We start from the raw sequence: 15,508 nt of genomic DNA on the forward strand, positions 1-15,508 counted from the left end.
CGTCAATCTATGTTTTTCTTGTGAATGTTGTGCATATGATGTTATGTGCCCGTGATGCTGCTTCAAGTAAGTTCTCATTGCACCTGTGCACACATATACTTGTGCATATGTCAATAAACTCTACTTTGACTTTAGGTGGATTCTCTCTGGGTACGTTTTTTTTTCCCAACATTGTAAATACATGTGCATTGAAAGGTTAATTGGCAACTGTAAATTTCGCCCCCTCCACCCCCCGTGAGTGGTAGAAGATGGAGGAGTTGATGAGAAGAATAAAATTGGACTCGTGTAGGATGAGTGTAACTGGCTGCTTGATGGTTGGCATGGACTCTGTGGGCCAAAGTGCCTGTTTCCATGCTGTAAGACACTATGGTATTGGTTTATTGTCACATGTACCAAGCTACAGTGAAAAAACTTTCGTTTTGCATGCTATCCAGGCACAAGTATATTGAGGTCATAAAAAGAAAACAGAATGCAGAATATAGTGTTGCAGCTACAGAGGAAGTGCAGTGCAGGTAGACAAATAAAGTGCAAGGGCCACAACAAGATACATTGAGAGCTTATCTATAACGTAAGAGAGGTTCATTCAAGAATTGGATAACAGCGGGATAGAAGCTGTCCTTGAGTGTGGTGGTACATGATCTCAAGCTTTTGTATCCTCTGCCCGACAGGAGAGGGGAGATTAGAGAATGACTGTGGTAAGAAAGGTCCTTGGTTATGTGACTACAACACTATGACTGATTTTTAGGGAGGCAACAGTTAACACTGAACATGATCCAACACAATATAGCCAGCCTAAACAGCAGAACCATGGCATCCTAGAGCAGTTACCGTGCAGTTACCAGGCTTTCTAAACCTTAGGTAAGGGCACATTCCAAAGACGTATGGTTTAGGAAGTTGTGGTCTTGCTATGTTGGCGCCGGAAGCGTGGCGACACTTGCGGGCTGCCCCCAGAACACTCTACGCAAAAGATGCATTTCACTGTGTGTTTCGATGTACATGTGACTAATAAAGAAATCTTATATCTTATCTTACTGTGTGACCCTGATGTGCGAACCTGACAGGGCATGAACCACTTCCTGGTGAAGCTGTCAACCTACCACGTGATATGATTCCTCCATTTCAGCTTGTTAAGGAAGAAGCTAGAACAACTACCTGAACACACATTCTGGCATTGCAGTTTTCAACTTCCCAGCAATGGATGGACATTAACCAATCAAATGCTCACAGGTCAAGGAAAATGCACATACCCCATACATGGGAATCTGTGTGTGCCTGTGCTCAGGCAATCCTGAACTATGCCTGAAGCATGCAGATTTCTTCAGGGCCTTAACAAGATAGATAAGGAGATGATGTTTTCCCTGATGGGGAGACTAGAACTATGGGTAACAATGTCAGAATATGAGGATGGCCATTCAGAACTGAGAAACTTCTTCACCCAGGGGTGGCGAACATTTGGAATTCCCTACCCAGGTGAGCAGTGGAAGCTCAGTTGTGACAGATTGATAGGTTTTTAGATATGGAGGAATCAAGGATGGAGGGTTACCGCAGGGAAGTGGTGCTGATGGAGAAGGTTAACCATGATCGTATTGAATGGCAGGTTGGGAATGAGGGGCCAGATGGTCCAGTCCTCTGGCATCACATCCAAATGCTCAGGGTGATATTTCTGACCTCCTTGGATATATGTCCCAGTGTTCTGAAAGCACTGTCACTGGGACATATATCCAAGTCTTTTACTTTGATGCCGGTGTGTGTGCTCAGGAGCTATACTGCATGGAAACGAGCCCTTTGACCCAACTGGTCCATGCCGACAAAGATGCCCCCTCCAGTTGTTTTATTCCAGCTCCTTCCTCAGCAACCTGAAATGGAGGAATCATATTGCACGGGTCCAGAGGGGTTACAAGATTCACCAGAATGTGGTTGATGCCCTGTTGGGTTGGCAGATCAGGGTCAGGCAGTCGGAGCTGTATTTGCTTGTGATAGCACAACATTTACTTTGTTGTTCTGCTGTAATAACATGCAACAAATAAAGAAAAAGGTCCTATATTCCAGATGCTGTTGTCATCATCAGATGAGCTCTTTATCTCAGCTGACGATGTGCACAGACTCAGCTGCTGCTCACGAAATCTGTACCTTCTTCACTTCTAAGGGCAAGCATTGGCATTATTGTACATGCAAAAAGCCAGTCAGCCCCTCAAAACTGTTCCAGCATTATTCCAATATCCAGGAAAGATTGAACAGAAAAGCAAATACCAAAAGTATGCATTATGAGGAGAGACTAAGGGAGCTAGGGCTTTACTCTTTGGAGAGAAGGAGGATGAGAGGAGACATGATAGAGGTGTACAAAATATTAAGAGGAATAGATGGAGTGGACAGCCAGCACCTCTTTCCCACGGCACCAATGCTCAATACAAGAGGGCATGGCTTTAAAGTAATGGGTGGGAAGTTCAAGGGAGATATCAGAGGAAGGTGTTTTACCCAGAGAGTGGTTGGGACATGGAATGTGCTGCCTGGGGTGGTGGTGGAGGCAGGTACATTGGTCAAGTTCAAGAGATTACTAGATAAGCATATGGAGGAATTTAAAATAGAGGGATATGTGGGAGGACGGGGTTAGATAGTATTAGGTGAGGTTTAAAGGTCGGCACAACATTGTGGGCCGAAGGGCCTGTATTGTGCTGTACTATTTCTTGTTCTATGTTCTGAAAGGAATTGGTAGTATGGATATAGAGTTGTTTCGACTTGCAGATGAGATCAGAACCAGAGGTCATAAATATTAAATAGTTGCCATTATTTCCAAAAGGCTTATAGCAAATGCAATAACTTATTTGCAAATCATAACTTATGTTTATTACTGATGTTTGCTCACATGGCTCTGTTATCACCAGTTACAAAGTGATGAATATTAACCAGTTTTGATTATTAGCATCTCAAGAGTAGCTTCATACAGTTAACAATGAGTACGGTCCAACCCTAAAAACTGTATCCTAGTCTTCTGAATGTCATGTGAGGACAGGCTTCTCCATTATATTTGTTCCTGGAACCTCTTCTATGAATGCAGCATGTGACTGCACAGATAACACACGCAAGTTGTTGCAAAAAATCAAGTGTCAATGTGAATCCTTGGAGAATGTTCAAACACTATGGTACATTGGCTTCGGTGAGGAGATTATTGATGGAAACTATCAGTAGCTCTTGCGTTGAATTATGAGATGCTCTACGCTGAAATATTCACTGAAGCTCAAACAGATGCATCAGTTAAAATCAGTTTAATCCTTCTGAGCACTGGGATTTTAACTTATGCACCACAGTTTGTCTGAGTCTGCTTTTTACAAGAAAATAACAAGCCCTGAAACAAAATAGCTTGCTGAAACTGAAGGATGACATTTATCAGGAAAGATTGAAGACATAGAGAGTTCTTTGGTCCAGAAAACACCAAAAGGATCTGGTACTGTGGATATAGATATGTTTCCACTTGCAGCTGAGATCAGAATCAGTGATCATAGTTATGAAATAGTTATAATTAAATCTAATGGAGGTTTCAGGAGAAACTCCTTCACGCAGATGGTGTTTAGAATGTGGAACTCCCACCACTAGGAGGAGTTGAGGGGAAGAGCTCAAATGCATTCAAGGGGAACATGAACAGAAGCAACATATGAACAGGTACATGGATAGGAAGGGTTTGGAGAGATATGGGCCAAATGCAGGCAAATGGGGCTAGCTTAGATGGGCATCTTGGATTGGCATGTGCAAGATGCCCATCTAAACTCTGTTTGGATAATCTATTTTTAATAGTGAATATTGACTAAGAAATTGGGGAGAATTCTCCTTCTTCCAGCGGGCTGAAATTATGTATGACCACATATGGAGCACCTTAAAGAGCGGTCCTTTCTGCATTGCAAGGCTCCCTCAGTACTACATTGGAGTGACAGCCTGGATCGATTTCTGGAGGTGGCCACCAACTCACCAGCTTCAGGCTCAGAGGCACTGAACCCCGCCTGTTACCCTGAGCCCATGCTGGCTATCTTTTACAGTAATGGTTTTCCAGATGATCATTCACACCATACTGTCTGAAGCTCTTATTCTGATTCCTTGTTCATGAAGCACAAAGTTAGTATGGAGGTGTAGCAAATATTCAGGGAGGCAAATGGAACCTTACCCTTCATTGCAAAGGAGGATTGAGGATTGAAAGTGGGGAAGCCTTGGTACAAATATACTTCTTTCCATAGACCCTTAGACCAAGGATGTCTTGCTTCTGCTCCAATTCTAAGCATTCTGAGATGGTTTATGCAGCTTCCTCATGTGACTTTTCCACATCTGGTCTGAGATACTTGAGGGGGCAGTAGATTGGGTGATTTAGGAGGTCTCATTCTTCCGACATTTCACTCGGCTTCTGTGTGCTCCAGTGCTCAGCTCCTCCACTTGCTGAGTGCTCACAGACAGGTGAGTCTTAAAGTTGAATTTATTGTCATCTGCACAAGTACATGTATGCACAAGTGCAATGAAAAAATTTACTGGCAGCAGCATCACAGGCACATAGCATCAGATACACAACATTCACAAGAAAAATATAAATTAACAGCTTGAGTTATACAAAATTATACAAGAAAGAACACAATTAGAACAAAAAAAAGTCCATTGTGGTTATAGCGTTGTTACACTGATGTCGTAATTAGAGTTGTGCAGGTTGGTTCAAGAACTGAATGGTTGAAGGGAAGTAGCTGTTCTTGAACCTGGTGGTGTGGAACTTCAGGCTTCTGCACCTCCTGCCTGATGGTAGCCGCAAGAAGATGGCATGGCCCGGATAGTAGGGGTCTTTGATGATAGATGTTGCCTTCCTGAGGCAGTGCCTCAGAGAGATACTACCGATGGTGGGGAGGGATGTGCCAGTGATGTATTGGGCTGAGTCCATAACTCTCTGCAGCTTCTTACATTCCTGCTCATTCAAATTGCTGTACCAGACCATGATACAAGAAGTCAGGATACTTTCAACAGTACACCTGTAGAAGATTGTTAGAGTGTTCAGTGACAAGCTGAACCTCCTTAACCTTCTAAGAAAGTAAAACTGCTGGCACGCCTCCCTTGTGATTGCATCTAAGTGCTGAGCCCAGGACAAGTCACTTTCGTTTAGATATGTTATACAGTAGAATATAGAACACAGAACAGGAGCCTGGTGTGGGATGGTGGTGTAGGCCGTTTAGGTGGATATCCATGGTAAAAATGAGCAGGTTGGGACCAGGAAACTGGAAATTGTGATGGGTGTTCTGGCTGTAAGTGAGAAGAGTCTGGACAGGGGAAAAATGGGCAGAACCAAGATAGGTGGAATATGAATGGGCTAAAACAATGGGTGTAGCAGGACATAGAACATTTAACATAATTCCCAGAGCTCTTTTAATAATTATTGTTCAGCAGCTCATGCCAGCTGTTCATAGACAGATCAACCATTCAAAAATCACCTGAGGCCAGGAAGCTGAAAGACTGGAGCAAAGGTTCTGTGCCTCAGTTCCTTTTAGAACATAGAATAGTACAGCACAGGAACAGGCCCTTCAGCCCACAATGTTGTGCTGAACTAAGTAAAAGGCACGGTAGTGAGCAGGCACGGTAGTGTAGCGGTTAGCATAACACTTTACAGCGCCAGCGACCTGGGTTCAATTCCGGCCACTGTCTGTAAGGAGTTTGTATGTTCTCCTTGTGTCTGTGTGGGCTTCCTCCGAGTACTCTGATTTCCTGCCACATTCCAAAGATGCACAGGTTAGGAAGTTGTGGGCATGCTATGTTGGCGCCAGAAACATGGCGACACTTGCAGGCTGCCCCCAGAACACTACGCAAAAAAGATGCACTTCACTGTGTGTTTCGATGTACATGTGACTAATAAAGCTATCTTATCTTATATAAATTAGTAATCAAATGCCCAAATGAACTAATCCCTTCTGCCTACACAATGTCCGTATCCTTCCATTTCCCCACACATTCATGTGTCTATCTAAGAGCCTCTTGGACGCACCTATCACTTTTGCCTCCTCCAGCACCCCAGGCAGCGCATTCCAGGCACCCACCACTCCCTGTGTAACAAACCTTGCCCTGCACATCTCCTTTGAACTTACCGCCTCTCACCTTAAATGTGTGCCCTGAGGTATTAGACATTTCAACCCTGGGAAAAAGATACTGGTTGTCTAATCTATTTATGCCTCTCATAATCTTATAAACATCTATCAGATTCCCCTCAGCCTCCTCCGCTGTAGAGAAAACAACCCAAACTTATCCAGGTTTGTTAGGACAATCCTTTTTGTGGAACTTAGAGAGTAGCTATAAGCGGGCTGTGTGGGATATAGGGTGACTGGAAAGGAAGAAGTGGGAATTGATGGGGAGTGGGGATTCTGATTAGTGAGTTCATGAGACCAATCTGGTTCATTTAAATAAAGGAGAAAACTTTTTATAACGTCATAGAACATGCTGATATTATTGAACAAATTGAGCAACTTATTAGATATTGATAGTGTTAAAAGAGCAGAAGAAAGAATGAAATGGAATGACTCCAAGACAGCTGATTCTGTTGCAGACTGTGAATAACCTAGTCTATCCTGGATTCTGTCCAATTTATTTAATCATCTGAGAGAAAAAACACCAATATTTTCTTTGCATTCTCTACTGTTCTATTCAACCACACTTGGCTGGTTTCCACAAATCATGTTTCCATAGACCCAGCAAACCTGCTGACCTTATTCAATACTCTTGTATTGAATCATCTTTGCATTTATCTTCATGACTTTCAATCCCACAACTGACCTAATAGTTATAAATAAGGTCATAAGAACAGAAAAAGATCCTGAAACCCAACCATCCCTTCTCGTCAGCTCTTTCAATTTGTTCTCATTGCTTTGCCCCCTATCCTAGAACATAGAACATAGAACAGTACAACACAGGAACAGGCCCTTTGACCCACAATGTTGTGCTGAATTAATTAAGCTAATGATGCCTAATTACACTAATTCCCTGCCTGCATATGGTCCATATCCCTCCATTCTCTGATTGAGCAGAAGGAAATGTACTTAAGGAAGATGAGGGCATAGCTGAGGTACTAATAGAGTATTTTACATCAGACTTCATCAAGGAAGAAGATGCTGCTAGAGTCTCAGCAGATGTAATTGAGATTCTGGATGGGGTAAAATATGACAATGAAGAGGTACTATAAAGTATGGCTGTAGATAAACAATGAATTACCGGGTCCAGCTCCCTTAAAGAATTGGAATTGGAATTGGTTTATTATTGTCACTTATACCGAGGTACAATGAAAAGCTTGTCTAGCATACCATTCATACAGATCAATTCATTACACAGTGAATTGAGGTAGTACAGCGTAAAACAATAACAGAATGCAGAATAAAGTGTCAACAGCTACACAGGAAGTGCAGTGCAGGTAGACAATAAGGTGCAAGGTCATAACGAGGTAGATTCTGAGATCAAGAGTCCATTTTATTGTACTAGGGAACTGCTCAATAGCCTTATAACAGCAGGATAGAAACTGTCCTTGAGCCTGATGGTATGTGCTTTCAGGCTTTTGGATCTTCTGCCCAATGAGAGAGGGAAGAAGAGAGAAGGTCCGGGATGGATGGATTCTTTGATTATGTTGGCTACTTTACCAAGGTAAAGACAAAAGAGTCCTTGGAGGAGAGGCTGGTTTCCATGAAGTGCTGAGCTGTGTCTACAACTCTCTGCAGCTTCTTGCTGTCAGGGCAGAGCAGTTGCCATACCAAGCCGTGATAAATTCAGACAGGATGCTTTCTACGTTGCGTCAATACAAATAAAGGAAAGGAAGGGATGGAATTCCAGAGTTTAGATCTTGGTATCTGGAGGCTGATGGGGTAATTAGCAGAGGTGAGAGGCTGTATTAGGAGGTGCACAAAGAGGATTGTGAACCAAAATTTGGCTATTTCCAAAGATCACACATTGCCCAATGGGTCAAGGAATATGAGGTTTTATTGGTTCACAAAGAAACAAGAGTTGGCATTTTTATTGTCATATTGCACTACAAAGCCAACATATGACCTGTAACAGATGTGACGGATTAGTCGGTCAGTCAGTAACAGCTACATGTCTCACTGTCCACAGTAGACAGCAATCGTCTTCTTCTTGACCCTCATCTTGTCCACTTTGCCAAGGTGTTAAGCCAAGGCAAACCAAGACTTGCAGGAAGGATCCATTTGGAATAGCTCTTGGTTTGCAACTTGATTTTTATCATTCTTGGACAAACCTCAACACCCACTTGTATGGTGTTGGAAAATGCTCCCTGTCCTTCAATACCCTACTTACCTCACTCCATTGATGAACCAATCACAATTGTACAGGTATCCCAACCAACCTCTCCTTGGTGAGATAAAGTTGTTCTGTACCTTCCTCATCCCTGTCATTATTCAAGTGAAATGTCCTATTTAGACAACTCACTGATTGTGTACAGTTTAGGTCACCCTGTTGTAGGAAAGATGTTATTAAACTAGAAAGAGTGCAAAAAAGATTTACCAGGATGCTGCCTGGACTTGGGGGCCTGAGTTACAAGGAGAGGTTGCATAGACAAGGAATTTATTCCCTGGAACGTAGGAGAGTGGTGACCTGATATATAAGATCATGAGGGGCATCGACAGGGTGAAAGCACATAGTCTTTTCCCCAAGGGGGGAGTGGGGTGCTAAAAACAAGAGGGCATAGGTTTAAGATCAGAGGCGAGAGATTTAGAAGGGACATCAGGGGCAGCTTCTTCACACAAAGGGTGATGTGTATTTGGAATGAGCTGCCAGAGTTAGTGGTTAAGGCGGGCACATTAGCAACAGTTAGAAGCCATCGAGATAAGTACATAGATAGGAGAGGTTTAGAGGGCTATGGGTCAAACGCGGGCAGATGGGACTAGCTCACTGGGCAACACGGTTGGCATGGATGAGTTGGGCCGAAGGACCTGTTTCCTTGCTGTATGACTCTGTGAGTAACTCCTTTTGCCAAACTTGGCAATATATTTAACTTGATTACGTATCTGTAATGGCACCAGATCTCTTTTTCCTTTACCTAAATCCCAGCTAATATGGTATGCTCATTTTATTTTCCGGAAGAATGTGGCCTGGTTTTACCTGGAGACCAGCGATATGAACAATTCAATGGCTTTTAGAGCTCTGCTTAAAATATATGAAATTGGCTGAGTCTTTTAAGTTAAAGAATGCTATCTCAACATCTTTCTTTCTTTATATGACTCCTTTCCTCACCACAATATCGTGGCCATTACTGAAGTGATATAAAGTTTTCTTGCAATGAATACCTCAACCATTCCAATTATACACCTATCAATTAATCCATAACCAAACTTTCAACATATAGAGTCTCAGAGTACTACAGCACAGAAACAGGCCTTTCGACCCATCCAGTCTATGCCGACCTGGTATTCTGCCCAGTCCCACCTACCTGCACCCGGACCATATCCCTCCAAACCCCTCCTGTCCCTGTACCTATCCAACCCTCTCTTAAATGTTACAATTGAACCTGCATCCACCACTTCTGCTGGTAGCTCGTTCCACACTCGCACCACCCTCTGTGTGAAGAAGTTTCCCCTCAGATTGCCCTTAGATATTTCACCTTTCACCCTTAACCCATGTCCTCTAGTTCTTGTCTCACCCAACCTGAGGGGAAAAAGCCTGCATGCATTCACCCTGTCTATACCCCTCATAACTTTGTATACCTCCAAAGTACTCCACTCCTTCTTCTGCGCTCCAGGTAATGAAGTCCTAACCTATTCAACCTTTCCCTATAACTCAAGTCCCAGAAACATCCTTGTAAATTTTTTCTGCACTCTTTCAAGCTTACTGATATCTTTCCTGTAGGTAGGTGACCAGAGCTGCACACAATACTCCAAATTTGGCCTCACCAACATCTTGGAAACTTCAACATAACATGCCAACTCCTATACTTAATACCCTGATTTATGAAGGCCAATGTGCCAAAAGCTCTCTTTAAGATGCTATCTACCTGTGACTAACCTTAACCTCAGACTCTCAGACCTAACCTAGGGTACCTGTACCCTAACCCTAACCTCAGATCCATGAAACTATGGATCTGTATTCCCAGGTCCCTTTGTTCTACCGCACACCTCACAGCCCTACCATTCACTGTGTAAGTCTTACCCTGGTTTGTCCTCCCAAAGTGCATCACCTCACACTTTCCGCATTAAATTCTATCAGCCATTTTTCAGTCCATTTTCCTAGCTGGTGAAGATCACACCACAAGCTTTGGTTACCTTCCTTGCTGTGCAGTACACCCCTAATCTTGGTGTCATCCACAAATTTGCTGATGCAGTTTACCACATTATTATCCAAATCATTAATATAGATTATAAACAACAACAGACCCAGCACCAATCCCTGCGGCACACCACTAGTCACAGGCCTCCAGTCAGAGAGACAACCATCTACTACCACTCTCTGGCTTCTCCCACGAAGCCAATGTTGAATCTAATTGGCTATCTCATCCTGAATGCCAAGCAACTTAACCTTCTGGACCAGCCTCCCATGTGGGACTTTGTCAAAGGCCTTTCTAAAGTCCATGTAGGCAACGTCCACCACCTTTCCCTCATCGACCTTCTTAGTAACCTCTTCGAAGAACTCCACAAGATTGGTTAGACACGACCTACCATGCACAAAGCCATGGTGACTATCGCTAATCAGACTGTCTATCCAAATACTTATATATTCTGTCCCTTAGAATACCTTCCAATAATTTACCTATGACTGACATCAGGCTCACTGGCCTATAATTTCCCATCTTATTCTTAGAGCCTTTCTTGAACAACGGAACAATATTAGTTATCCTCCAGTCCTCTGGCACCTCATCCATGGCTAAGGATGTTCCAAATACCTCTGCCAGGATCCCTGCAATTTCTGCACTAGCCTCCCACAAGGTCCAAGGGGACACCTCGTCAGGCCATGGGGATTTATCCACCCTAATTCGTCTCAAGACAGCCAGCACCTCCTCTTTCGTAAACCAGATACAGTCCATGACCTCACTACTCTTTTGCCTCAGTTCTATAGCCTCTGTGTCTGTCTCCAGAGTAAATATGGATGCAAAACATACATTTAAGATCTCCCCCATCTCTTTCGGCTCCACACATAGATGACCACGCAGATCTTCAAGAGAACCAGTTTTGTCCCTTACTATCCTTTTGCTCTTAACATAGCTGTAGAAACCCTTAGGATTCTCCTTCACCCTGTCTGCCAGAGCAACCTCATGTCCTCCTTTTGCCCTCCTGATTCCTCTCTTAAGTGTTCTCTTGCATTTCTTAGACTCCTCAAGCACCTCATTTGATCCTAACTGCCTATACCTGATATGCGCTTCCTTTTTTTTCTTTACCAGGGCCTCAATATCCCTCAATAACCAAGGTTCCCTAAACCTGTTAGCCCTGCCTTTTATTCTAACAGGAACATACAGATTCTATCCTCTCAAAATTTCATTTTTGAAAGCCTCCCATTTACCAAGCATCTCTTTGCTGGAAAACAGCCTATCCCAATCCATGCCTGCCAGGTCCCTTCTGATGCCATCCAAATTGGCCTTACTCCAATTTAGAATCTCAACCCGAGGACCAGTCCTATCCTTCTCCATAATTATCTTGAAACTAATGGAATTATGATCATCAGACCCAAAGTGTTTCCCTGCACACATTTCTGTCACCTGCCCTGTCTCGTTCCCAAGAGGAGATCCAGTATCGCGCTCTCGCCAGTTGGGACCTCGACGTATTGATTGAGGAAACCTCCTGAACACATTTGACAAACTCTATCCCATGCGATCCCTTTACAGTATGGGAGTCCCAGTCAATATGTAGAAAGTTAAAATCACCATCACAACCTTATTTTTCTTACACATGTGTGCTATCTCTCTGTAAATTTGTTCCTCTAGATCCCGCTGACTATTAGGAAGTCTATAGTATAGTCCCATTAATGTGGTCATCCCCTTCTTATTCCCCTGTTCCACCCATATTGTCTTAGTAGACGAGCCCTCCAGTGATGACATTATATCCAAACTGTACACAGATAGAGGAATAAGGCCATGGAGGTCACTGTTTAAAAGCATGGGGTTGCCAGAAATGACAGAGATGAAAGGAAATGTTTTCCCCAGAGGATGGAGAGTGATGGGTGAGGAACTCTCTTCCTCGAAGGCTGGTGTAAGCAATGTTTTAAAGCAGAGATGGAGAAATAGTTGAAAATCAAGGAGGTGAAAGGTTACAGGATTTTGAGATTACAATCAGAATATTAAAAGGTGGAGCAAGCTCAAGAAGTTGTTCCTGCTCCAAGCTCATACATTTGTATGCACGTTTGTACAAGGGATTTCAAATCTGGATTGAAAATTTTAAAATTTGCTCATGCAGGAGACAGCAGAACTCAGTGAGCAGAGTTTGACAGAAGGTCTTCCACCTGAAACGTGCTTTGGTTCTCTCTCCACAGATGCTTCCTGACCTGCTGAGTGTTTTGTTATTATTTCAGATTTCCAGCATCTGCAGTTTTCTTTTTGATGAACAGGACATGGTGTAAGCTGGGGTGTGGATGGGCTCGTGTCTACGTTTGGTGGAGGCCAGGAGAATATCCAGGACTGTGCTTGAAAAGTCAAAGTTGCTCACAGGCAAACAGGAAATAATAATAGGTGCCTGACAAAGTGTGGAGTGGCAATCTGTGTTTTATGGACTCCCCAGAATGTGCACTTCCTGGGGAGTCCTGGTTCCTTCCAGTCAATCATGGGAATGATCTGACATTTGAAATCACTCCAAAACCTCCTCAGATGGATGAGCCATTTCAGTTCCACCTGATGCCTGACCTCCCCCTTGAGAAGCAAGGGTACAATCTGAGTGTTCTGCTTGATCCCAGCTCCAGATGCAGTCCTTGGTTGCCCTCGTTTTCTTTCTTGCCCTAATCCCACCATTTTATTCCTTGTTAACAGATTTTCATTTTTGAGAACAACATCTTCTACCAGCTGAACGTTAATAGCCGAGCCATACGTCTGGTCGCGACTGGGAAGGAGGGGGTCATTTTCAATGGCCTGAGTGACTGGCTATATGAAGGTAAGGCAGATGTGACCTTTTAATGTGCTGTTATTGATGTCCTCTCCGTGCTGCCTGTAACTTATAATCTCCTATGCAATCGACTGAGTGCAACATCTATGCTGGAGTTGCTAAAGTGTGATAACTTGCAATGTAAAGCTTCAGGTTAGACAGAATGGTCGAGATGCCTTCCATCTGCTCTGTGCATTCAAGCGGAAGTCTGTGAACATTCTTTTCAATGTAACCTGCATGTGCTTATTGAATTGTTTGCAATATCTTGATTCTGCTTTCCTTTACTCTCGGAAATAGTAGACAAGACACTCTCATATATTCAGACCTGCATTCTATCAGCTCTTTGGTAATGCTGTCAGGCCTTGTAACTAGTCATGAATCAACTGTGAACACTGTTCCATCTGCAGACCCAGCACCTTCATTGCTTTCAGTTGTAGCTCAGTTGTTGGCATCTGAGTTGGTCGATTCTGGATTCCACTCTCAGCTGAAGGAGACTTATTTCTTGGCTGTTGCATCAGCAGAGTACTGAAGGGAGTTGCTGCACTGTTGCAGGTGGTGTCCTTTGTGTGGGACATTTGACATGGTGGGGGTGGTTCCCTGAGCAGACTGTCCAGACCATCTGGCAGAATGCCTCATCGCCAGAACTCACCAACAAGCACCAAGACCTCGCTTGGCTGGCGGTGAGAGGGGCCCTCCCAGTCAGATCAGTGCTGCACGTTTGGGGCATCACCCCCAGCGCGCGCTGCCCCCGGGAGGACTGCGCTAGGGACGAGACGGTGACCCACCTCTTTGCGGGCTGTGGGTTTGCGAGGAGGGTGTGGCGAAAGATGCAGGGGTCCTTGTCATGCTTCATCCCCAGCAGCAGCGTAACGGAGGATTCTCTGATCTACGGGCTGTTCCCGGGGACACACACAGAGACGGACATCAACTGCTGCTGGCAGGTCATCAACTCGGTGAAAGATGCCCTTTGGTCTGCCCGAAAATTGTTGGTCTCCCAGCACTGTGAGATGTCCGTAGGGGAATGCTGCCGACTGACACATTCCAGGCTGCAGGAGTATGTGCTGAGGGACGCACTGAAGCTGGGTGCAGCCAGCATGAGGGCTCAGTGGGGAAGGACGACAGTTTAGGGTTCTTCTGCCACAGGAGAAGGAGTGGTGGGGTCAGGCGAGGAAGCTGCTCAAACGTTGTAAATATGGGATTGGGGTGTCACCCCAGGGAGCCACACATGTGGCATCGGGGCTGTGTTTTTTATGTATAAAAAGGTAACACTAAGAATTGAACTGTACACGAATGTAACGGTTTGAACAGTTTTATTATTGTATATAGTTTATTTTATTATGAATAAAGTTTATTTTGAATAAAAAAAAATTTGACTGAGGCATCAAACAGTAGGATGATACCAACAAACACCGAGAGATTAGCAAAATGTGCAGACAAGTGGTAGATGGAATTTAATGCAGAGAAGAGTGAGGTAATGCATTTTAGCAGAACGGTTGGGAAGAAGCAATGTAGATTTAATGGAACAATTCTCAATGACAATGGGCTCAGAGAGATCATGTTCATAGATCTTTGAAGATGGCAAGAAAAATACAGAGGGAGGTGAGCAACCATAATGCTTAGGCTTCATAAATTGATTACAACAGGAAGGAAGTTCTGCCAAACCTTTATAAAGCCCTTGTTAGGCCACAACGAGAGAATTGCTTCCATCTCTAGGAAGGACGTGAAGATCCATGAGAGGATGCCGAGGAGATTGACCAGAATAGTTCAAGGGATGAGGTTTTAGTTGAAGGAGGGTCATTGACTTAAAAGATTGACTCTGTCGGCCTCTCTCCACAGATGCTGCCTGACTTGCTGAGTTTCTCCAGCCTTTACTGTTTTTATTTTCCATTAGAAATTTTAGCTACAAGGTTTGTTAGAGCAGCTGGGTTTTGCCTTCCTTGGAGTAAATGTGTTTGAGGGGAGATTTGAAATACAAGGTGGACAAAGAAGAGCTGGTCCCATTAGTTAGGGAGGGTAAATAAATAAATTGTATGGGGACTGGGTCCAGATGAAGGATCTCGACCCGAAATGTCGACTGTCCATTTCCCTCCACAGATGCTGCCTGACCCACTGAGTTCCTCCAGCAGCTTGTTTTTTGCTCCCATTAGTTGATGTTGCAAGGACCAAGGGAGACAGATTCAGGCTTTGGACAAGAGGTGTTGGTGGGCGATGTGAGGAAGAATTTATTTAGAAAGTGAGCGGGAATAACCTGGAACTCACTGCCTAGTGGGAGTGGAGATGATTCGTCATTTCAGGAGGGAATTGTTTAGGCACCTGAAGGAAATAAACCCATGGAGCCAGGGGAGTAGAGCGGTGGAATGGGTCTTTATGGATTGGTCTGCTGAGCCAGCATGGGTTGATGGACCAAAATATTTGACTGCACCTCAATAAGTTCTCACTGAAGT

The 15,508-nt window shown here is 43.9% G+C and overlaps 1 protein-coding gene across 5 annotated transcripts in view; it reads left to right on the plus strand.

Annotated features, from left to right (window-relative positions):
• dpp6a (dipeptidyl-peptidase 6a) overlaps positions 1 to 15,508 on the plus strand; it is a 546,960-nt gene that overhangs the window by 401,989 nt on the left and 129,463 nt on the right. For all 5 annotated transcript variants that reach the window (XM_052015996.1, XM_052015997.1, XM_052015998.1 and 2 more), the window contains one exon: positions 12,953 to 13,073. In XM_052015996.1, coding sequence (XP_051871956.1) covers positions 12,953 to 13,073 — 121 coding nt within the window. The remainder of the gene's footprint in view (positions 1 to 12,952; positions 13,074 to 15,508) is intronic.

Source organism: Pristis pectinata, chromosome 5 (genome assembly GCF_009764475.1).
Source record: "Pristis pectinata isolate sPriPec2 chromosome 5, sPriPec2.1.pri, whole genome shotgun sequence".
NCBI lineage: Eukaryota > Metazoa > Chordata > Chondrichthyes > Rhinopristiformes > Pristidae > Pristis > Pristis pectinata.